Source organism: Coenobita brevimanus, chromosome 23 (assembly GCF_032717465.1).
Source record: "Coenobita brevimanus isolate Jiangsu-jjx chromosome 23, ASM3271746v2, whole genome shotgun sequence".
In the NCBI taxonomy this organism is placed as follows: Eukaryota; Metazoa; Arthropoda; class Malacostraca; order Decapoda; family Coenobitidae; genus Coenobita; species Coenobita brevimanus.
Window position 1 is genome coordinate 48,860,434 of NC_136976.1, and position 25,497 is coordinate 48,885,930.

The 25,497-nt window shown below is 44.8% G+C and overlaps 1 protein-coding gene across 1 annotated transcript in view; it reads right to left on the minus strand.

Annotated features, from left to right (window-relative positions):
• The window catches only part of LOC145392695 (beta-1,4-glucuronyltransferase 1-like), a 44,006-nt gene that overhangs the window by 13,754 nt on the left and 4,755 nt on the right, over positions 1-25,497 (minus strand). The window contains exons 2-3 of the mRNA XM_080266999.1: positions 24,085-25,098; positions 23,528-23,653 (exon numbers count right to left, since the gene is read on the minus strand). Of these exons, the coding sequence (XP_080123125.1) occupies positions 23,528-23,653; positions 24,085-25,098 (1,140 nt within the window). The remainder of the gene's footprint in view (positions 1-23,527; positions 23,654-24,084; positions 25,099-25,497) is intronic.

Below are 25,497 nucleotides of genomic sequence, written 5' to 3' on the forward strand. Positions count from 1 at the left end.
TCTCGCCCGGGTGTCCTGGGGCGGGCCGGAAGAGGCGACGGACTGCGGTCTCCTATGGACAGGGGCGCCGGCAGGGAAGGACTGCGGCAGCGGCTGTCACGGGGGCCCGACAGGTGGATCTTCTCAAGGGCCTCGCGCAGGGAACAGAGGCCGGGGGAGACAGGGAGGTCTTTCCTCCTCACTATACCCTGGGAGCGACCGTCGATCATCTCCACCGGGGTGCTGAGGGAGCGACCGTTGATCGTCTCTACCTTAGCTTGCAGGGAGCGACCACTGATCGTCTCTACCTGATTTTGTTGTGAGCGACCATAGATCGTCTCTGTCTTTTTTATAGGGGAGCGACTGTTGATCGTCTCTACCCGGGTGCTGAGGGAGCGACCGCTGATCGTCTCTACCTTAGCTGTCAGGGAGCGACCGCCGATCGTCTCTACCTGATTTTGTTGTGAGCGATCATAGATCGTCTCTGTCTTTTTTATAGGGGAGCGACCATTGATCGTCTCTACCAGTGTGCTGAGGGAGCGACCGCCGATCGTCTCTACCTTAGCTTTCAGGGAGCGACCACTGATCGTCTCTACCTGATTTTGTTGTGAGCGACCATAGATCGTCTCTGTATTTTCTTTATGGGAGCGACCACTGATCGTCTCTACCTTGCTGTGGGGGGAGCGACCGCCGATCGTCTCTACCTTACCACTGCTAGAGCGACCATAGATCGTCTCTACCTTAGGGGTGCTGTCTGGAGTACAATTTCTGACTCCACCCCTAGCTAACTCGGTAATTCCGCCACGCGAAGGTAGTGTCTTTTTCCTACGGTGGCGGCGGCGCGGTGGTTGCGTTTCACAAGGGCGCACGGCCCGGGCTGACGTATGCCGCTGTTGCCCGGAGTGATGGTGGCTGGCGGCGGCTACCCCGGGGAGTCCGAGTGGGGGGAGTCCGAGTGGGGGTGTCGGCGTTTCTGAGGGCAGACTCCACTGCTCCTGGTCCGCCTTGATGTCGGGGAGACTGCGGTATTCTCCGGAATGCTCCGGAGAACCGATGCGTTCAAACCCACGCATTTCAGTAATAATATCACAGTTATGGATATAAGATAATGAGCCTGAAAAAAGAAGAAATATGCCAATATCCAAAGTAAAAGAAATAATTCATATAATTCTTGTGAGTGGTAACACTGACACACCCAGTCTGGCCTAAGGTAAAGTACGTACCCCTCCATAGACCCAAGCATAGCTTGTACAGGTGTTGCTAGGGAAGAATGCTCACATTTACTGGCTTTTACCGTAATTTTAAGGGCGAGGAATAATCACATTTATAATCATAAGCTAATATGTAGGACAAAATAGTAGGCATATGCCAATACCGAAGTAAAAAAAAAAAACATTATTCACTCGCGAGCGGCAACACTTCCACACTCAGTCGGTGGCCTTGATCTCAGGGATGGTGTGGAAATAATGTCAAATTTACAATATATACAATATTATGTAAAAGAAAATATCCAAAATGTCTCTTGCAATAAAAGAGAGAGAGAGAGAGAGAGAGAGAGAGAGAGAGAGAGGCAGGCAGGCAGGAGAGGGGCAAGGTTGAATGCATTGTCGGCATGACAGGGGGTGGTGGTGGTGGAGGCATTGTCAGGCTGAGAGAGAGATGGAGGAAGGGGAAAGAGAATGAATGAATGAAAATCAATCATGGTACTGCAATAACGGGTCATCTGTCGCCGTATACAAAAAATGATAAATATCGCTAAATATAACAAAACCAAATTAACAAATGAAAGCACAATTATAAACAACTTATAAAAATAATCAAAAGTACTCAGGGTGGCTCACATCTCCCGCCAGGAGAGAGAGAGAGAGAGAGAGAGAGAGAGAGAGATAACGGTATAGAAAACGTGGCAACACTGTACACAGGTGCAGGCCACACCACAGGCACAAATTTACGCGAGTCCTACTATAGGCGTTTCTAGTGCGGGAAGCCGCCCTAAAAACACCTAGCATAACAGTCATAGGTTGGTTTCATATGAAAATTTATGGCTGATATTGTTATTGAAGGCATATTCAGATAATAATTAATTTATTACCCATGGACTGCATAAGCTATACTGATCATTTCAGATGTCATTGTACTCCTCCTGCGCAGTGTGATCACGTATGATTCCTGTAAAGCAGTGGGGACCGCTTATTCTGTTGTATGTTCCGTGATCCTTCAGATGCCAGTACACATCATTTACTGAGACACGGGTGATGTGTGGTGCGATGTTCTGGTGTAATCTGTTCTCAGTGTTTCTGCTTTGTTTATAAATACTATTATCGAGCTTAAACTGTTTGTTATATTTTCTGAATAAAATGCCAGGAATAGTCACCGAGGGCAGCACAACACCCGCGGGAGCAGCCTACGGAGGGGCAGACAGAGCACGACCCGACCCCGGGCAACAGGGACATAAGTCCGCCCGGGCCACGCACCCCTATGACTCGGAACTCGCCTGCCGCCACCATAGCAGGAAACGGAGACTACCTTGCGGACGAGCTGACCCTCAACAGGATTGGGGTGGAGCTACTACCTTAGCTCTAAGCAGCACCCCAGCAGCGGCCAGTAGCCCTTTGTGAGACAGCCAGTAGTTGCTCAGACCTTCAGGAGACAGCCGGTAGTCGCTTGGAAGGCTTCCCAGAGACGGCCTGCAGCTGCACTGCCCTGCCAGTAACCGCTCCTCCCTAATAGCCACAGCCTGTAGCTGGGCTCAGGTGACGGCCGGTAGCTGTGCCCTTAAAAGGCCACGGCCTGTAGATGGCCATACAGCAGGAGACGGCTAGTAGCCGTTCCCCCATCAGGTGCTGCTATACCCCCTTACAGGAACCAGCAATGGCCGGTAGCCACGCTGGGGAGAGAAAGGTATGTCCCCTCTCCTCCTGTAGTTGCCTCAGAGGATAAGACACAGGTGACGGCCTGTAGCCATGCCCGTTGGCAGGAGACGGCCTGCAGCCACTCCTCATCGGCACATCGTCCTCCACACGGGGCTCAAGCGATGGCTGGTAGCCAAACTGACAGGCAAGTGACGGCTGGTAGTTGCACTTCGCCTGCGTCCCCATCAGGGAGTCAGGCCCAGGCGATGACCGGTAGCTGCGCCTACAACGAAGGGACAGCCAGTAGCCGCCCTCATTTCGTTGCCCATGGGAACCCAGCAATGGCCGGCAGCCGTGCCAGGGAGGAGCACCAAAGCCCCTCACCCCGTGACTCCACTACGAGAGGGCATTCTACCATCAGACCTGCTGACCGGTGGGGGCACAGATAACCCTACTGTCCACCACCAGTGAGGCAACCTTTGGGAGGAAGGCCTCAGCCTCGAGGATCCATGGAGAGGCCCTGTACATCCCCAGGGTTATTCTCTGACAACCAGCTCCAGAGGGACCCTACCTGACGGACTCCTACGGAGGCCGATGCCACAGCCCACCCCTGACGGCATCCCCGACACCAGGAGACCACAGCTGATGGGCCCCCAAGGCTGCCCCCAGGTTCCCTGGGCGAGACCTCTCTCCACCCCAACGCAGATGACTCTCATCCTCCGTCAGGCACCTGAGTGCTTCAGGAAACTCTTCGGCCCCAGTCCCGAGGGTCGGACCCCAGTTCCCAGCCCCGACAGTGCAGAGCCTTCACCACACGCAGCCCTGGACGAGAGAGGACGTCCCTATGAGTGATCCCATGGCTGCAGGATATGGAGGCCCGTGGTGGACCTCACCCCCCTTCAGGAGCCAGGCTGTGAGCTCTCCCGCCATCCCCTGAGTGAATGTATACCTCGGCTCTACAGTCGCGGCGCACGACTCTGAGGTTGTCATTATCGTACCCTGGCAACCTACCATTCAAAAGTGTATCCCATTTCGTGTATAACATAAGACGCAAGTGATTCGTATGTAATATGTTCGTGTATAATAATATTCGTGTATAATATATCCATGCATAATAATATGATTCGTGTATAATATGATACGAAATCGGACGCACTTTTGAATGGTAGGTTGCCAGGGTACGATAATGACAACCTCAGAGTCGTGCACCGCGACTATAGTAATATAATTCTTCCGCGACATAAGACCTATAGTCAAGCTGCCTATTCCAACCACAGAGTAAATTTCCCTCAAAGCGACAATGACCGATTCCCCTGCTCAACATCTTAAGTGCTGTTCATTGTACTATTCACTTTTATCCTGAACTATTGTCCTAACAGCTGTATCCTGCGGGATAGTACTCCTGATCTCAGTACATGTTATATAATTGCCTAGATTCCTGTTCGTGACATCTACCCGTTCCACATTTAGAATTTACCAGTATACTTACGTGTAAGGTTGTTGTCCTGAGTTTTTGTGCCCTGTGTCTCTCTCAGTTTCCTAAGCTCCGGTGTAGAAAGGGAACCCAGCTACAGAATAGGCGTTCAAGGGACGGGAAGCCGACCCTTAAACACCTACAGTATGACACTGAAATGGCAGATAAGGTAGCTAATCCGGTAAAGAAAACAGATTTTTTTTTTTTTTTTTTGTGTAAATTCAATGAAAATTGGATAAAACAGAAGGAATTTAGTGGGAGGCTACCACTGAGCTCTATAATATGGAGAGGCTATCTCCGCCGCGGGCGTGTGATTTTGACGGCCATATTGAAACACCGACACTTAAATTCAAATTCAAATACTTCATTTCCACTAAGCAGTGATTATTAATAGACACTTTTTGCTTATAACACAAAAACATATATGGATTATAATTTTTTTTTTTTCTGTCCAGTTCAACGAATTATATCGGGTACATTTAGCCAATGAGTATAACACAACGCCATAGGTTGCTGCAGTGCAGAACTTACCCTTTATGGCACTATCCATGTCATGAAACCGAATGTCTAGATTGATAAAGGCCGGAAGAAACATGGAAATATCTACAAGAGAGTGTGAACAGAACAGAAGAGGACATGGAGAGAAAGACTGGAGATAAATGGGCCCGTTTTAGTGGCCTCATTCATGCAGGGATACCGGGGAAGAATCTTCCCGCCCCACCCCAGGGGGCAATAATCTTAACAACAAGATATATTTCTTGTGAAATGTAATGCCATCTCTCTCTGATGAATTCCTGTATCCATTTTTTACATCCAGAGGCTGCACAGCTGACCATGGCACTATATATTACGGAATCATCGGCTGCTTCAAAAACTCAACGAACACCTCAGTTCAAAATCCGTGGGCATCGGGCGAGGTGTAACATGGCTGCCGCTACACCAGCGCCGACCTGGCGGCGGCTACGTCAATTACGTTGTGTTAGCCATGAAAAAGCCTCTACATATTACAGAGCTCAGTGGTAGCTACAGAAAGCGGTTGAGTCAACTGTTCTGTGTAAATTCTGCCAAAGTACTTTCACAGTTAAGCATGATGGTTTTAGTGCTGTGAGGAAACAACAATATAACTCACGTTAATCGCGCAAAGGAAAGTTCACAGAGCAGTACAATCGAGACATTCCTCAAAAATTCTCACCAGACTCACGCAAGGCTGCCATTTCTGGAATAACTCATGTCTACCATACTGTTAAACCTCATCAAAACAAGTTTGGATTGTTCAGTGAAGCTTCATCCCAAAATTTAGTGACGCAAAAATTGCTAAACTTGTTCACTGTGGAAGAACAAAGGCAGAGGCCATATAAGCAAATGTGCTGCTTCCTTCCACAATTGAATCTGTGGTTAAAGACTTACAAGGTGTCCATGATGATTATGGGGTAAAACCTTTTTCAATAAGTACAGATGCAATAAACAAAGGAAACACAAAAATATATCCCGTAGCTGTTAGATACTTTGATGCTGGAGCTGGGGTTAAAAACAAGCTTTTAAATGTGTATGAAGACAGTAATGAGAGTGCTGATGGAATTACTGAGAAATTGGAAACTATCGACATGGCTGGTCTTGATGCCAATAATAGTTGCTTATGGTTCTCCCATCCATCCATCCATTGCCAGACGCCATGTATCCCAAATGGGGTGGCCAAGGGCTTAGAGTTCTGATACGTAATAATGCTTCGGTTGATTATGGCAAACACAGTTCAGCATTTACAAAGCTTAGAGACTATAATCCAGTTCCTAAAAGCTAATTGTTACTGTCACATACTTCATAACGCTGCAAGACATGCCTGCAAAACAGTCACATGACGTAGAAACACTTGTCATAAAAATCTTCAATGAATTTTCATCTAGTGCCAAAAAAAGCAGATGAGCTGGAGCAGTGCTTTGAGTTTGTAAAGCAAGAATATGACAATCTCCTTCGCCATGTGTGCAGTGGTTAACCCTTTACAGCAGTGAGAGATTGATACACTGTTGGCCAGCTGTAAAAGTGCACCTCATTAAACTGGAAGAGGATGACTGCTCCAAATTAGTGTGGAAATTTTTGCGAGATGAAGAGCATTCTCTAAATAACGACCAAAATCTTGGGGGAGAAGCGACTGTTGGGGAATGTTATTTGTATTTTGTGCATCACATTATGGCATTTTTCATAAGACAGTTCTTAAAGTTGAGAGGCAGCATACATATTGTAGCCACATGATATCATGGCTGAAACCAGAAGTAAACTGAGAGACAGAATTCAATTCTTTGGGGCAAAAGCAACTAAAGGCCTGAAGCATCTGAGCTCATCACAGAAAGATCTGTTCTTGAGGGAAGCTCTTTTAGTTTACCAGCGTGCATTATCGTATCTGGAACAGTGATATGATTATGAAAATTCACCCCTGGAAAAACTCACTGTGTTCGACTTGAAGAGTGATCAGGAGCTGATTTATCAACACTTCGTTTGTGCTGCCAAAGTTCTTCATGCATCGCTTGACGAGGATATTCTGTACGATGAAGTTGTGTCACTCAGAAGCGTTATGGCAAAGTTGAATGAGAAGCAAACATTAGATGAGAAATGAGCAACATTCCTCTCAGGCTGTAAGGCATCTAATTCACTCAGCATTGTCTCGAGAATGTTAGCAATTCCAGTAAGCAATGCATTTGTTGAGAGAACATTTTCGTTGATGAATAATCTCTGGACTGATAGCCGAAATCGCATGAGACTAGACTCGGTTAAGTCGGAGCTGTGCGTCCAAGTTAACTATGGAATGACATGTTCTACAATTTTCGAGTATCTCTGTGATCAAGATCAAGATTCTCTTCTGAAAGCTGCAATGAGCAACTCAAAATACAACTTCGCCAAACACCGGCCCAAACATTAGCATAAATGCAGGTGAGAGTATATGGTTATCATCAGCTGTTTGTATCCTGTTTATTATGCTGGGTGTTTCTAGGTGGATGAAGAGTTTGGAAGGGATCTGAGTGTGAAATGGAGGGAGCGTAAGAAATTGTTTTGGAAGGAGGTAAAGAAAGTAAGGCAGTGTGAAAGGGGAAACAGTAGGGGAGTGAAAGATAGGAATAATAGAATTGTTCGTAGAGAAGAGAAAGAAATAGAGGAAATGGAAGGAGCACTCTGAGGATTTGTTGAATGTAGAGAGTGAGAGCAGTGCGAGTATAAGTGGTTGGGGAATGGCTGGGAGAAGAAGAGATGAGAGGAGGGAGGAAGAGATCAGTAGAGCGGAAGTAGTGGAAGCGATGAAGAAGATTAAGTTGGGAAAGGCCCCAGGAATTGATGGAGTGTGTGGTGAAATGCTTAGGTGTGGGGGTGAGAGTGTTGTGGAGTGGATATGGAAGTTGTGTAGATTGGCTTGGGGAGAGGGAAGGGTTCCAGAGGACTGGAAATCAGGTATAATTGTTTCTTTATACAAAGGAAAAGGGGAGAGAGAAATATGTGGTAACCATAGGGGTATTTGCCTTCTTAGTGTGACTGGTAAAATTTATGGTAGAATACTCACTGATAGGGTTAGGCATATGACAGAGGAGCTAGTTGGAGAAGAACAAGGGGGATTTAGGAAGGGAAAAGGGTGTGTAGATCAGATATTTGTTCTAAGATGTTTAGTGGAGAAGTATCTAGAGAAGGGAAGGAAAGTGTATGCTGCCTTCATGGAGTTGGAAAAAGCTTATGATAGAATAGATAGGCAAGGTATGTGGAAGGTATTAAGAATATATGGAGTGGAGGGGAAATTGTTGAGAGCTGTGAAGAGTATGTACGAGGGAGCTAGAGCTCCGGTGCGAGTGGATGGTGAGCAGAGTGAGTTCTTTGATCTCAATGTGGGACTGAAACAGGGTTGTGTGATGTCTCCATGGCTGTTTAATATATACATGGATGGGGTTGTAAAGGAGGTGCAAGGTAGGGCAGTGCATGTGGGGGTGGCTCTAATGAATGAGGGTAAGATTTGGAAGATTCCGGTGTTGCTGTTTGCTGATGATACAGTATTGTTGAGTGAAGATGAATGGGAGTTGCAAGGTTTGGTGAATAAATTTGGGACAGTGTGTAGGAGGAGGAATCTGAAAGTTAATGTAAACAAAAGTAAAGTTATGGTGTTTGAGAGGAATGAAGTCACAGAGTGTGCAGTGAGGTTGGATGGTGAGGATATGGAGAATATGAGTACATTCAAGTACTTGGGTAGTGTGATGAGTAAGGATGGAACTTTGGGGGATGAAGTGCATGAAAGGGTACAGCAGGGAAGGAAGGTTGTTGGTACACTGAAAGCAGTGATGAGAAATAGGGAGGTGAGTATGGAAGTTAAGAAGTCATTGCATGATAGTATTGTGATCCCTACCCTGACGTATGGAAGCGAGGCGTGGACCTTGCAAGAGGGGAACAAATCAAGAGTGAGAGCAGTGGAAATGAGTTACTTGAGAGGAGCATGTGGAGTGACGTGGAGGGACAGGTTGACGAATGAAGAAGTGAAGGAACGTTGTGGGGTGGATGTGGATGTGGTTGAGAAGATTAGGAGAAATACACTGAGGTGGTTTGGACATGTGAAGAGAACGGAGAATGAAAGACTGACTAAGAGGGTGTATGTAGGTGAGGTGGAGGGAGGGAGAGGGAGGGGTAGACCGAGGATGAGGTGGAGGGATGGAGTTGAGAGGTATATGAGGGGGGGGGGTGAGTTGAGGGGAGGGTAGTCAAATGGTGGGTGACAGAGCGACTTGGAGGCGTTTTGTCTGTGGCCACCCTTTGCGGGATTAGGGCGTCGGGCTATAGATAGATAGATTCTAGGTCAGCTTCCCGTCCTAGAAACAGCTGGCGTGTAGTTGGGTCCTTTTCTAGACCGGGACTAGAACACAAACATAAGAGGAACAGGGCATAAAAACTCCGGGCAACAACCTACATGTGTATTCACCAATTCTAAATTACAGGAATGGCAGGCAGTCACAATATTTATGTTACATCAATCCTTGGACTGCTGATCAGTTTGAGCGTATCGCGCGGGATACGAGAAAATCAGGGTGAGTGCGTGTGGGGATAGTTCACTGTCTCTCAGTGCCGTATGCTGGGGGGGGGGGTTAGATCTAGATATTTCCCTGCACACCGTCTCTTGCTTTGGTGGCATCCGGTTCTGTGGTAGTTCCTTGATTCACTGTTAAACAATCGTTTTAAAAGTCTTACCGAGTCTGAAGTCTGGTCCCCGGGGGGGGGAGAGCTAAGTTGCACGGTTGATTGGCACAATCACAAGGGGGGAGGAAGAGAGAGATCACAGATGGCTTGTCACTGATGCACTGAATGGGAATTCTCACTTCTTTCCACTTGGCACTGTACGGCAATATATACCGGTATATATATAGATATATATATATATATATATATATATATATATATATATATATACTGTATATATTTAATAACAGAACACAGGAAGGAAAAACAAACGAATAAAATATAGATATATATATATATATATATATATATATATATATATATATATATATATATATATATATATATATATATATATATATATATATATATATATATATATATATATAAAATATATATATATATATATATATATATATATATATATATATATATATACTACTATATATATATATATATATATATATACTAAATATATATATATATATATATATATATATATATATATATATATATATATATATATATATATATATATATATATATATATATACTGTGTGTGTATATATATATACACACACACACACACACACACACAGACGGTACATAGGCCTATACCCCACTCTCAGCTCCGGGACATGTCAAATCGGGAATAGTAGGTCTGTAGGCCCCGGGTTCATGCGTAATCTCCGGTTTTGAAAACTCTCCGAGCTGGCAACCCTCTCCATTTGGCCCCTGTGGACCCCCCCTACCCCCCCTAAAGATTCTATCCTGAGAAGTCGTAGATTTTAGACGAAAGAAGAAGAAATTATGCACGTGCAGTATAAACACATGTTCACTCAAGTGCATGTGCCTCGATACTAAAGTGACGTGGCCTGATAGGCTGGTGTTTGACGAAAGTCCAAAGTCGCCTACACAGAACTCCCACCGCAATCACGCTATACTGGCTGGTTGGTGTGCTATTTAATAAGTTCGGCTTCTTTTTGGACAGACCTCGTGTAGCACATGGTACAGGGCAGCAATACACAGACTTGGAAAGGGGGGAGGGGAGTTTCCTGTATTGTGCAACATTTCGCCAGTCACAACTGGCATCATTAGGCTAGAGGAAGAACAACCAAGCGTAAGAATAATATACAATACTATAGGAATTGTTTAACAATACATTATATGTAATGATTCTAGCAGTTTAAGATCCGAGGAACCTTTGGCTTGTTTACGAAGTTTGAAGTCTTAAAGAAAATGGGTGGTCAAAATAATGTGAGTGGGCTCTAATAGCTGAAAATGAGGGGGGAAGAAAAGGCTTGACTGGTGCGTGCAGATCGACCTTTGTGTTCAGCGATCATGAACCTTTATCACCTCTGAATGGGAAAGCGATGCCAAGAACTTAACCCTTTTAGTATGATGGTATACTTTTGGTTTTGTTCTTGCTACGACCAGAGGATTTCACTCCATTTAGAACACTCATATTGACGAGGATTAACCCCTTCATACATGATGAAGCGTTTGTCGTCATATGGGTGTGGCCGCGACTATACTCGTTGATGCTTTTGGCGTCATTAAAGCATAAAAACTTTTGTCAGAGGAAAAGTTTTTGGCCGATCGGCATCATTTTTGGAGGTGTCATAGCTTCCCTGCTCCTTGTCAAAAGTAATGAGTTGGCAACTGTGGGTCCTGATACCAGCAAGAGAGCAGAAAGGTTATTCAGTACTAAATGAGCTGTAAGTGGGGAAGGTACTGCGTGGCACTGTCCCTTTAAATTTCCACTCTTACTCCTGTCCCGGCCATGCAACACATTTCACTATACTAGTAGTGCTTGTGTATAGTGTTTGTGCACTGTTGTGATTTGGTATTTGCAATAGGATATTTGGTGTTTGTGAAGCAATCCTAGTCGTTATCAACCATTGGCCCAACGAAGATTATGCTACTGTGTCTAATCAACTACACTGCCTCTACCCTGCACCAAATGTGAGTATTCAGCTATAATAATAGTGACAGTGAATCAGGTGACTATAGTATGCATATTTAGTATACAAAAAATTGGTGAAATAGTGCAGTAGCTTAGAGGAAGGCAGGAAACTGCCCTACAGTCACGACACGGCATGGGTGCACCATATTTTTTTGCATTTTTCTCGAAAATTATGAGGCCTAGGATCACCGTTTGGGCTCAAATGAAAGCCAATTAAATTCTGCATAGGATGATAAAATAAAAACATGACAGTGACACGAAAAGTTTTTCACTAGAGCTCCCCGAATAAAAAAAATCTGTTGTCTGTCGGAAATTGGTTTTACTTTTTCGCTTATTACTCGAACACGATACCCCGTATCAAACTGGGACCTCCGGCATTCGAAAGCTAATAAAATTCTCTTTGCATTGATTGTATAACATGTGGAGAGTGAATAGTAAACATTCGATTTATGATGTTGGGAAGTGAAATGTATGCTCTTGAATGTTTGAGTGGTGAAAATAAGCCGAGAATACACATATTTGGAGCGGGCAGGGAAGAAGGGTGAAAAGCAGGCGCGTCATGTCCCACAAAACTTATTAACTTATCCACGTGCGAAAAGGTTACTGAAGGCGATATCATCATCCAAGTCAGTCTACCCGGAGTTGAACCGAATTGTCAGGATAAAGAAAATATGATTTGCATCATCATGCTGAAGGAAGTTGTTAAAATAAGCTCATACTGCCCATGTTCTAGGCTAACTTGTAATTTTTGTCTCACTTTCTGCCCTCAAGCATTGTATAAATAATGTACTCACGGTAAAAAAAAGAAAAAAAGTATCTCGCAGGAGGGGTACGATATCTGAAATGATCAATATAGCTTGTGTAGTACTGTACTTGAAAAATCAATTGATTATATATCATCTGAATATGAATCCCGTAACAATATCAGCCATAAATTGTCGCAAGAAACTTTGACATACTTATGTAAGAATGTTTGACAAGGGGGAAAAAATCATCAAACATTTCGAGAGTCCATCGTCTGTGGTGTCAAATTGTTTCAGGCCAGTGTGCACCGATACTTTTTGTGTACAGTCGCGTTCATGAGTCCAGATACACATGCGGGCATGTTGTCTGTTGTAGTGCTCACTGCTTTTGGAATATGGAACTTTTGCGCTTGGGTTACTGCCTGGTACACTGAACTTAACTTGACCGGGTTGCAGGTGAAATAGTTCAACACCCTACCAGTGGTGGACACAACAAAAGACAACACGATTATATGCGTATCGGGACTCATGAACGCGACTGTACATCCACTCAGTGTTGCGGTACTCTATTTTGTGTAACCCTACATTGAGTGACATGCCAAATGATTTCATGTTAATCAGGAAGTCATTTAATACGCCAGGTGGTAACCCAGCATATTAAATATCAACAAATGGGTTAGTGGAGGGTTAGTACCCCTCCCTGGAAAACAACTACCGGTAACTAAAAATACAATCAAGAAGCCTCATATTAGGTCAGACCAACAGATGATGACCAAGGACCGGACAAAGGACATGGTACGGACAGCAACATGGAATGTAAGAGGTGAGAATGATGAGGTGAAAAATTGAGATTGTCCAGGTGCTTGAGGGTGCAAAAGTGGACATATGTGGATTAACTGAGACTAAATGGAGAGGTGAAAATGTGAGAGTGGGGATATGGATGGGGTATATGAGTGGGAGTAGGTGAGACTGAGAGGGCAAAAGAGGGTGCATGTATTGTTGTGTGCAAGTGATGGAAGGAGAATATAAGAGAGTATGGATCAGTTGGTTCAAGGATTGTGTGGGTAAGAATGAAAGTGGGAATACAAACGTGGGTAATCGTGTGTGTATGTATCAACACAAGATAGTGGAAGCAGAGTGAAAGAAGAGTTCTGGGCAAATGTGGACGCATGCATGGAAAAGTTTGAGAGGAATGAGATTGTTTTTGATTGTAGATATGAATTGAAAAGTAAGGAATGTGAAAGTTGATGGAGTAGTTGGTGAGTGGGCTGTGCCTACAGAAATGGATATGAATGGCAGTGCTCTAGTGGAAATTTGTGCGGGGAGGGGGTTGGTGATAGCCAATACCCTCTTTAAGCACAAAATGATCCACAGGTATATGTGGCGAGTGATGAGAAGGGTGGGTGGTGAACTGAATGAATGAAAGGCAATGATTGATTATTATGTGCGTGTGTGTGGATGGTAGAATGAGATGGTATGTAACGGATGGAAGAGCATACAGAAGTTGGGAGAGTGACTTTTCTGACCACTACTTGGTGGTGGTGAAAGTCAAGATTCAAGTGCAGTGGAGGAATAGAAGGAGGGAAGGACAGGGGGAAATAGTCCATACAAGGAGGGTAGAAAGGTTGCAAGAGGATGGAACAAAGGCAGAATATACAAAAGAAAAGTGGAGGAGCGAATGGGTAAATATGATTTGGAGCACATGAGAGATGGAAGGTGTGTGCAAGATTTTCACAAAAGAAATTTGTGTAGCATGTGAAGTGGTGTGTGGGGTAAAGAGAAGACATAAGGGGGTGCAAGGAATAGCATGGTGGAATGAAGAGGTGAGGCAAATTGTGGCACAAAAGAAGAAAGCATACCAGTATAGTGAGTGGACAAGTGCTCGTGGGCACTTGCTCCTGTGGAGGGCTCTCACACTGCGCACTCGTTTTTTTGTGCTTCTCACTCGTTTCCTCACACTTTGCATGCGCATTGCGATCATTTCAGGTAATCCAAGTCACGTTTATGTGCTGTTCTAGTCTAACGTTGTCACTATCGGCCATCAAGGCAACATCAAAGGGCCCATGATGGTCCGTTTATGTGCTGTTCCAGTCTAACACTGTCACTGTTTTTTTTTTGCAACTACTCATTGTTTGTGTTATCTGCAGCTTCGGGAATGGAACCCAAGTTGTCCGCATGCAAGCCCGAGATTATTAACCACTCGGCCGCGACAATTGACCAGACGCCGGGAGCAGCGTTTTTTTGGTCAAAATTTTATCGCTCATTAAATAAAGTAAAAGTTTTTCAATCGTGATGGGACCAAGTTCTTTCACATCAGCGAATTTTTTGCGATTTTAATGCCAGTTTTGGTGCGATTTGAATGTGTAGAGTTGGCTGCCCAAAATACACACACAGACACACGGCTACTGCTACAGCGTATTAGATGGGATGCATAGGCATGGAGGAAGTTGAGAGATGGAAACGAGAGTTATGGTATATGCAGAGAGGAAGAGAGAGGTGAAAAGATTAGTGAGAAAGAGAGTAAGAAGAGAGTGGATGAGGAATTTGGAAGGAATTTGAGTGTTAAGTGGAAAGTAAGAAAATGTTTTGGAAGGAAATAAGAGAGTTGGGGTGATAAATAAGTTGGTAGGGGAGTGAAAGATTAAAATGGTAGATTGATAGTGGAGAAGGTAGAAAAAGTGAGCAGATGGAGAGAACACTTTAAGGAACTGTTCAATATAGGGAATGAAGGTAATGCGAGTACAAGTGGCTGGGGAATGGCTGGGAGAAGGAGGATGGTGAGAAGGGACGAAGAGATGAGTAGGAAGGAAGTAGCAGAAGCAGTGATGAAAGTCAAAATGGGATTTGATGGAGTGTGTGATGAAATATTGAAGCATTGGGAAGAGACAGTAGTAGCATGGATATGGAGGATGTGCAGATTGGCCTGGAAGGAAGGTAGAGTCCCGGGGGATTGGAAGTCAGCAAAGAAAAAGAGGAAAAAGAAGTGTGTGGTAATCATAGGGGCATTTGTCTTCTTAGTGTAGTAGGCAAAGTATATGGTACGATACTGACAGAGTTAGGGAAATAAAAGGAATTAGTTGGGGAAGAACAGGGACGTTTTAGGAAGGGAAGAGATTCTGTAGATCAGATGTTCATCCTTGGGTCTTTAGTGGAAAAGTTTCTAGAGAAGGGAAAGAAGTTGTATGCGGCTTTCGTGGATATAGAGAAAGCATATGACTGAATGGACAGGCAAGGAATGTGGAAAATATTAAGAATATGTGGAGTAAACTGGAAGTTGTCGAATGCTGTGAAGAGTATGTATGAGAGTGCTAATACTGCAGTGCGGGTGGATAGTGAAGTTTTCTGTCTGAATGTTGGACTGAAACAGGGATGTGTCATGTTTCCATGGTTGTTCAATCTGTATATGGACGGGGTTATATAAAAGGGATACAAGGTACAGCATGGGATGTTGGAGCGGCCCTAATGAAAAAGGGCAGTGTTTGGAAATTTCTTGTATTGTTATTTGCAGATGATACTGTATTGTGAAGTGAAGATGATGGGGATGAGCAAGGCTTGGTGAATGAGTCTGGAAGTGTGTAAGAAACGGAATCTAAAGGTGAAAGTAGGGAAGAGTAAAGTTATGGTCTTCGAGAGAAATGAAGTCACTGAATGTAGTGAGGTTGGATGATGAGGAAATGGAAAATGTGAGTGTGTTAAGGTACTTGGGTAGTGTGATGAGTAAGGATGGAAGTTTGGAGGATGAAGTGCTTGAAAGGGTACAACACCGATGAAAGGTTGCTGGTTCTTTGAAAGTATTAATAAGAAATAGGGAAGTGAGCATGGAAGTAAGAAAGTCGCTGTATTGTGATACCAACTCAAACGTATGGAAGTGAAATTTGGACTTTGTTGGCAGGACACAAGTCAAGAGTGAGAGCAGTGGAAATGAGTTATTTGAGAGGAGCATGTGGAGTTACATGGAGAAACGGACTGACAAATGAGGACGTGAAGGAGCGTTGTGGTGTGGATGTGGATGTGGTAAAAAGCGTTAGGAGCAATATACTGAGGTGGTTTGACCATGTGGAGAGAATGGAGAGAGAAACTAACGTGGAGAGTATATGTGAGTGAAGTGGAGGGGGGAGGGGGAGGCCAAGGATGAGATGGAGTGGAGAGGTATATGAGAGAGGGGTGTGTGAGCTCTGGGAGAGAGCAGTGAAATGGCGGGGGACAGGGTGGCTTGGAGGAGATTTGTTTGTGGCCACTCCTTATGAGATTAAGGCGTCTGGCAGTACGTAGATAAAAAACCTTGATCACTGGCCTGGTTTCCTACTCGATGAACAATAGGCAGATCTACCAACACCGACAGCTAGTAAAAAGTGAGCTGTGTATTATTCTGACCTGGGGACGGTCGTCCAAGTGTGTAAATAAATTTCAAGTTGCGATATTTGGTTAATATTAAATTACAGATAACAAAGGCAATGACAGGCTTCAATAAAGCAATACTCATACTCAGAACTACGATACAAATTTATATATGAAAGTCAACTCCACTGAACAGTAATACGAGTATAATGAAAGGCTGTACAGTATAAAAGGAATTGCCGGATAGATCAGTTTACACAAATGCAAAATAGCCAGTCAAAAGTATTCATTAATTTTATATGTGTTGTATTTTTTATTAATGAGTATTTTAGTGACTTGGGTGGCCTATGCTCTTGCCAAATCTCATAAGGTTACCCGGACATACTGAATAGTTACGATAGTTACGTTACTGTTTAGAACACTGGACTGATTTACACTCGCCAGCTAGGTAGCAGACGGCACTGAAAGTCCCCAACAATACAGACTGCGTGTTGTTCAGTTTTTGAATGCTCATACATATGCAAAATATATTCCTCATAACAATAATGTATACATTTTATTCGAGAGGGTCTGAAGGCCCAAGATGAGTCATTCTGCATAGTCAGTTTCCATGGGTCAATTGAGGGGGTCAGATCCTCCCAGACCCCCCTGCATTTCGAACACTGAAAGTAAAAATCTACGGGTATTATTTCAGTACTTTGAAGAAAGAAATGAGACTGAAAATTTGCCTGTAAGTCGTTTTAAAATACGTCCGCCATTTCTGCCAGAGGTCGAATCTGGATGTGCTCCAGTTTTTTGGGCTGTTGTGAGCTAAATAAACTGTGTGCCGGATTTCACACGAGTACTTACAAAGTGCATGTTTGTTTACTGAGAGTCTGGAGTGCATCTAACACTGGGCCCATTCCCGCGGTCCAGTGAGTCATCTATCCATAGTACAGACGGCTCCCATCAACTTCCAAGCATAATTGCATGAGTGCTTTTACCCACCATCTCTACTGTGATAGGACTAGCTCATTTTGGATTTTATTGGTGTTAATGGAAATGTTTTCTTGACATTAGGTGGGGCCTTGTTTAAAACCTCTTCATTTGTTACTACCATTTCTTTTACATCATGTTAGTAGTGATCACATCTGGAGTTACGCTGTGGTAATATTCAGTAGGTAATCTATTTTCCATTACTATGTAATGGTAGATGAAGAGTTTAGAAGAGAGTTCTATCTATCTATCTATCTATTGCCAGACGCCATAATCCCGTAAGGGGTGGCCATTTGACTTTGAATTATTTGTTTTACGGGGAGGGGCACTAACCCCCCACCAACCCAATTGCTGATACGTAGGGAGCACGTATGGCTTGGTCATATGGTTACCACCCAGCGTTGTAAATGGTTTCTTGGCTTACAGGAAACCATTTGGCTTGTCACTCAATGTAAAGCCACCCGTAAAGGAAAGAAAAGCAATAAGAAGTGACAGGAAAGATGGGAGAAACAGGAAGAGAGGAGGGCAGGCACAGAAAGAGAATGATACAGGCTAAGGAAGAAGTAGGCAGTACTACATCAAGTGAGTGAATGATGGTCGCCACCACCTACCACTATAGAAGAGAGTTGTAGATGTAAAATCAATCAGAGGATTGTTAACAAGTACTAATTACTTTCTAGTACTGGCAAAAATCAGAATTAGAAATAAATGGAAGGTAGGAAAGAAATAAGAAACCAGTGCTGGAAGGGAGAATAAGGCTGGAGAACTTGAGGAAAATGGAAGTGGCTGAAAGATTTAGATTCAAACTTTGACAAACAGAAACACTGAGAGCACGACTAAATGAGGAGGAAGATAAGGAGCAAATGTGGAAGGTTGTGAAGGTGATGACTTAAGTAGCAGAAGGTGTTATGTGATAAGAACATTGTGAAAAGATGTAGGAAGAAGGAAAATGTTTGGTTTAACAATGGTATAGGTGTATTTTTGAAGGAAAAAAAGGAGGCACTGAAGATGCTTCAGAGAAGTGTACCTCGGGAAGCGAGAGTAAGAAGGAAACAAGAATACAGGAGATTGAAACAGAGAATAAAAGTAATGATAAAAGAACCCAGAAAGCGAGTGGATGATGAGTATGGAAGAAAGATAAGTGATCAGTACAAGAATTATAAAAAGAAAAACTATGAGAAAGTCAAGGAAGCTAGAGGTTTAAAGCTGAAGGGAGGAGTGGGGGGCAAACTTTGGGGTGTGCTGGAAGATGATGTTAATATAGGTAGCAGATGGAGATAGTATTTTAGCTCTCTGGTGGTGGCAGATAAGAAAGACTTGGTTCTTACTTGTTAGGGCATAGATAGAGAGGTGGTAAACCAGCAGAACAGGGACCAATTAGCAGCAATTAAAACGCTGGAGTTACAAAAGGTACCAGGAGTAGATGACATCAGTGGAGAAATGTTAAGTATGATGGTGATAAGGCTGTCAGTTTAATGTACAGTGTGTATACTTGGCATGGGAGGCAGGGAAAGTTCCAGAAGATTGGAGGAAAGCGATAATAGTTCCATTGTATAAAGGAAAGGGGAGTCAGGAAGAGTAGGAATCACAGAGAGATCAGTATATTGAATGTACCAGGAAAGGTGTATGGCAGGGTACTTACAGACAGGATGCACAGCTTAAAAGAACATAGGTGAGGAACAGGGTGGATTTAGTGGAGAAGAACATTGGAAAGGATAAGTGACTGTATTTTGCATTTATAAACTTGGAAAAGGCTCTTGATGAGTGAATATGGAAGGTTTATGGAAAATGTTAGGCATATATTATGCAGAAGGGAATTTACTAAGGGCAGCAAAACTCTTTTATGAATGTGGGGTACCTACATTATTGTAGGTGTAAGACAGGGATGTGCTGTGTCACGTTGGTTGTTCAGCATATAGCTATGTGGATAGAGTAGTGAAAGAAATTAAAATGCGGCCAGCAGCTATAGGAGCAAAACTAAAGCTAAATGCCAGTGAATGGAGCTTTGTAATCTGCTTGTGCGCTGATGATGTTTTAATGGCAGAAAGTGAGACTCGCTGGCAAAAGGTAGTGAATGACATTCAGTGAATCAGCACGAGAAGAAAATTAAAACTGAATTTGAAAAAGTAAGATAAAATGCTGAATAGTCTTACTGAGGGCAGCCCAACACCCCCAGAAGGAGCCTATGGAGAGGCGAATAGAGCGCGACTTGACTCCTGGCTACAGGGACGTAAGTCCGCCTAGGCCGCGCCCGTATGACCCAGAACTCGCCCGCCGCCACCATAGCAGAAAAAAGAGACTAACATCCGGGTGAGCCGACCACCGACAGGATCGGGGTGGAACTATTACTCCGTCTCCAGTCAGCACCCCTGAGACGGCAGGTAGATGCTCAACCCTCCTACAGGAGATGGCCTGTAGCCGCTCTGGAGGTAATCAGGAGACTGCCGGTAGCCATTCCCGCCTTTGTCAGGAGATGGCCAGAAGCCACTCTGAAGGTGCCCTAAAAGAGACGGCCAGTAGCCGCTCGATCCTCCTACAGGAGACGGCTGGTAGCCACTCTGGAGGCGCTCCTGCCTTCGTCAGGAGACGGCCAGCAGCTGCTCGACCCTCCTACACGAGACGGCAGGTAGCCGCTCTGGAGGTAATCAGGAGACGGCTGGTAGCCACTCCGAAGGTGCCCTAGAGATGGCCAGTAGCCGCTCCGAAGGTGCCCTAGAGACGGCCGGTAGCCGCTTGACCCTCCTACAGGAGATGGCTGGTAGCCGCTCTGGAGGTAATCAGGAGACGGCTGGTAACCGCTTCCGCCTTCGTCAGGAGATGGCCGGCAGCCACTCCGAAGGTGCCTTTGGGTCGGCCCGTAGCCGCTCCCCTACACAGGCCATGGCCAGTAGCCAGGTCTTTGCGACGGCTGGTAGCCGCACCCCTAGAAGGCCACGGCCAGTAGCCGGGCCCTACGAGAGGAGACGGCTGGTAGCTGCTCCTCCGTCAGGTGCTGACTCCCCTCCACGAGACGACTACCCAGAGGGAGGCCTCAGCCTGGAGGACCACTGGAGAGGCCCCGTGACCACCACCGGGCTCTTCTCACTACAGCCGGTCCCCAAGAGGCCTCGCCTGACGGACCCCGACGGAGGCCGACGCTGTAGCCCACTCCTGACGGCATCCCCGACCACCAGAGACCACAGCCTGCAGGACCTCCAGACCGCCCCCAGGACAGTGTTGCCAAGCAGAAATCTTCAAAAGCGCTAAGCTCAATTTAAAAAAACGCTAAACTATACGTAAACAGTTCATATTTTCGCGCTAAATTGGACTTCAAAACGCGCTAGATATAGAAGAAAATCTAACACTTTTTTGCGCTAAATTATTATGAAAAGCACTAAATCTAGCGCCAAAAGCGCTAAGTTGGCAACCTGCCCCAGGACCCCCGGGTGGGACATCCCCACACCCCGACGCCGGAGACCCTCGTCCTCGTCCTGAGTGAACGATTCAGGCAGCTGTTCGGCCCCAGCCCAGTGGGCCAGACTCCAGCCCCGAGCCCTGAGAGCTCGGGGCCCTTCGCCACCCACAGCCCCGGACGAAAGAGGACGCCCCTACGAGTGATCCCGTGGCCCCTGAACACGGAGGCCCTTGGCGGAGCTCAGCCCCATCAGTAGTCAGGCTGAGTCGTTCCCGCCGCCCTTGTACCTGACCGCCACCACACCCAGCCCTGATAGTGAGTGACAGTGAAAGCACAGTAAGAGTGATGCAGTGAAGCGAGGGCAGAACAGTGAGTTATTAAGACACGGGAAGTTAGAGATACAACCCGTCAGTGTTAGTATAAAAGAAAGGTGGAATAGATAAGGTGATCGTAGACAGTGAACACGGCCGGGCAGTGAGTAAAGTGTCTGTCTGAGTGAACGTAACACCATCACGGTGACATAGCCTCACGCTGAGATCAGTCGGAGGCTCCCAGTGCCATAGTAATAATTAATAACATGGCAGACAAACGAAGTAGACTGCCAACAATGATAACAGTGCCGCGGCCCCAGTGAACAGAACTCCACCTGATAAAGCCTGAACTTCCCTCGAGTGACAGTATTTGGTTTCGTTGCCCTAGGACTCCTGATCTTAGTTAACGTGCTGTTCACTTTATCCTGCGTGATACTAATACCCACAATCTAGACCTAAAGTTTATAATTGCTCAGAATAATTACTCTTGTGACATCTACCCGTTCCACTTGTAGAAAATAGCAATACACGTGTAAGGTTGTTGCCTTGAGTTTTTGTCTTGCCTCTCTCTTATTTGTTTCAGCTCCGGTCTAGAACCCAGCTACACACTAGGCGTTAGAGGGACGGGAAGCCGACCCTAAAACACCTAGCATTACAATAATGGTATGTGAAAGGAAAGAGTGTGACAATGGATTTTGCCAGGCAGTGCATGATAGAAAGAAGCAACGCAGTGAATTGCAGGGTCCAGATGGGAGGTGAAGTACTTGAGGAGGTTGATAGTTTTAAGTATCTTGGAGTTGTATTTTGTAAATATGGCAAAATGGAGGGTGAAGTTGAGGAGAGAGTCTTTAGGGGAGATGAATAATTGGAAAGCTTTGCTGTATTTTGAAGTTTGGGGGAATTAGCGTGGAGGTTAAGAGAGCCCATGTGTGGAAGTGTCTTACGGCCGACACTCATGTTTGGGTGCGAAACCTGGGCAGTGAGTGACAGCTGAAAAAAAAAAAAAAAAAAAAATGCAGGCATGGGGAGGATGGAGGGTGTAAGAAATAGTGAAATATATGCGCATTATGGAAAGGAAGAAAAAGTATTGGAGTGAGGTGTGGAACTGCCGAGTGGATAAAAAGGAATACACTGAGGTGGTATGGACATGTAGATCGGGTGCCAACAGAAAAATTGTGAAAATGATAAAGAGGGCAGTGTTGGTAGAGGCAGGTATTATGTAGTGTGCAAGAAGAGAGTGGAATAGTAAATAAAGAGTAGGAAGAGAAGTGATTGAGAAGGCGAGAAAGGTGTGTGAGGAAAATGTAATCAGGAGGCACTTGTCACGGTCATTCCCTGTCCGGGGGTTCCCAGGACGGAAAAAGGCGTCGGAGATGCTGTTGAACTTCAGCCTCAGAATGGGCTGATCACAAATTCTCATACTAAAATCTCTGACTATCATTCATCTCTCTACAGAACTGTTGCATCACTACACAAGTGTTGACTTTTTATTGTATTTTTTATTCTTTCTTTATTTATTTATTTTTATTTTTTAATGAACAGCGAAATTTACACTGCTGCGTGTCGATGCTTTCTTGAACCATGAATATCCTTATTCATATCCTTAACATCCTGTGTCACTGCACTGCAGTAACACTGTCTTTCTCAATCCTCTCAAGTCCTCACATATCAGCTGTAAATCTGTTTCTTCCAAGACCAGAAAAATAGGGATATTATCCTTCTGTCTACTTCTGTGCCTACATCTTTTTCTTATTCCGTCTCTCTTGTTGCTTTGTTACCTGGTTGACCTTTTGTTATTTACTCAGTGAAAGGATAATTTCTCGTATTACCACTATAATAATTATATCATCCACTTTTTTCACTCTTGCTTTCCTTTTTTTTTTTTTTTTTCCTGAACTCATCTTTCATCCTCCTCACTTCACTCATTACCCTGTTAATCCTTAGATGATTGTTTTTCTTAGTGCCCCGCTTTTATTCCCTAAACCTATTCCAAAAATTAATAAATTCTCAACTCTGCTGTTTTTCTCGATATCTCATATCATGTTGGTACACTAGCGTCAACCTCGCAGTCATTCTTTATTATTCACAGTTTCCCCACTTTCAACATTTCTTCCCCAGCCTCTTGCTTCTCTTAGTGCTGCTAATTTCGTTACATTCTTAACACAATATAATGACCCAACATACCGGCCACAGCTGTTTGATATGCACTCGCATCCCAACACATAATGTCTTTAATAATTATAATCTACGCACACGAAGAAATCAATCAGGTTGTTCTATCCGACTCCAGTGAAGAACCTACTTGTGTCATTTTGTCCTGCAGACCCTCCCATGACAGACGCTCATCATACAAGGGTTCTTCTTTCGTGCAGATATAAATTGGTTCCCAGCGATGGAATGGAAACTCTCGCTTCACCACAGAGAAAACCTGAAACCAGTAAAGACAACAAGAGCAAACGTAGTTATGCAGTAAGGTTTCACATGATGGTGGTGTATAACATTAAAGAAAACAATTTATGATGTTTATAGTGATGATTAAATAAAGGTATGTTTACAATTTCTTGAGGGAAAAATGACCTTAAACAAGGTCACTGGCCTTGAATGTACAGTCGACATCACATGTCCTGTTGCCTGTCTAGCCTTTCTCTCCATGAAATTGAAAATCAGTGTGGTTAATCTGCGACAACTGGTACTGATGGCTTTACTGCAGATCAGAGTTTTTACTGTCGGTTGCTGTGGATTGATCTGGCAAATTTTTCAAAATTCATGGACAGAAAAACAGGTGAGGCGACAGAATGGATGATGCCGGCTATACCTAAGTATAAATATAGCAGAAAGTGTTATCGTTATGTGACGTACCTGCAAGGTGCCTGGCACACCAAGTTGATGCACCCACTGAGCAAGGGCAGGAAACCGCTGGCAATGCGGACAAACGTGACGGTGAAAGTAGACGGCTTCATGACGGAAGTACTGACGAATCAGTTCCTCCTTATTAGCAGGCACAAGAGTTGCTACCTCAAAGACTGGCACCACAAAGACCCGTGGCCACATTGCTGCCATCTGCCACCCTTCCTGCTGCACCATGGCCAGGAATTGCTCAGCCAGCCCCTGTGATGGATACAGTTCTACATCTGATGGCAATATAAACCAGGTGGGAGCTGCTGATCGCGCCACATTGCGTCCTACATTAACTGGGTAGGGGAGACCTTCAGTTGCTCTAAAACCACGCACTGATGTGGTTCTGTCAGTGCAGTCATTGTCTTCATCCACAGCCAAGTGCCAGTCTATAGCCGGCGGTGCATCTTGAGGCCAGAACAGGTGCCACGCGACCCGTTCTCGTACTGCAGGGTGGCCACAGGCACGGAGGTGAGCAATCCGGGCTGCAGCAAGACAGAAATCTGAGTGTGGGACAAAAACAGCCACAGAAATTGGTCCTGACCATCGAGAGGCTAGTTCTCCTATATGGTTTATCATCTCAGGTGTAGTGTGAGTACTATATGTGACAGATTCGTTGATGGTGAAGGTATGGGCGGAAGGCAGCCATTCATACACCACTTTGTAGGGTCCAACCTCACCCAGCTGAGGGGAGCCTTGAACTTCCTGTTGACGGCCCGTCGGCACCAGAGATAAAGAAGCACACAGTAAGCGAAGGGCATCTTTTTCCTGGTGAGGCTGGTCAAGAGGAGCCTCGTTGGACTCCTGAGGAGGGCAGGCCAGGAGGGCACAGGGAGCAGCCAGGAGTAGCCAGGCCGCCACCACCACTGCCCCCCCTACACACGCCCACCGTTGCCAGCGACGCCATGCTCGCGTCCACACCATTACTGCTTGTCGCTCACACACCCACCATCTGCTTTGCTGACCGCCTTCCAAAACCTGCAATATTACATTTAGTCATATCATCACATGACAACAAAGTAAAACTAAAAAAAATTGCTTACATAGGTAATACTATATCAGTGTCTTGCGTTGCTCCAGTAATCACTGTTATTTAAAGCTGTGCAAGAAATAAGAAAGGTTGTTATAATTTTAGCATGGTTCATTTGTGACCGTGCTACCAGATTTGGTGTCTAGGTGCCCTACATAGTGTCGTGTATGCGTTATCAAACACGTGCTAAACAGCTAGACTTTATGATGAATGTAGTATGTAGACTTGGCCAATTCTAAGTCAAGAAATGGTCACCTCAGTGCCCCCGACCCCATTATGCCCCCCCCCCACATACAGCTCCAATACGTGTCCAGTGAGGATTATACTCAGCCTGGAATGACATAAGA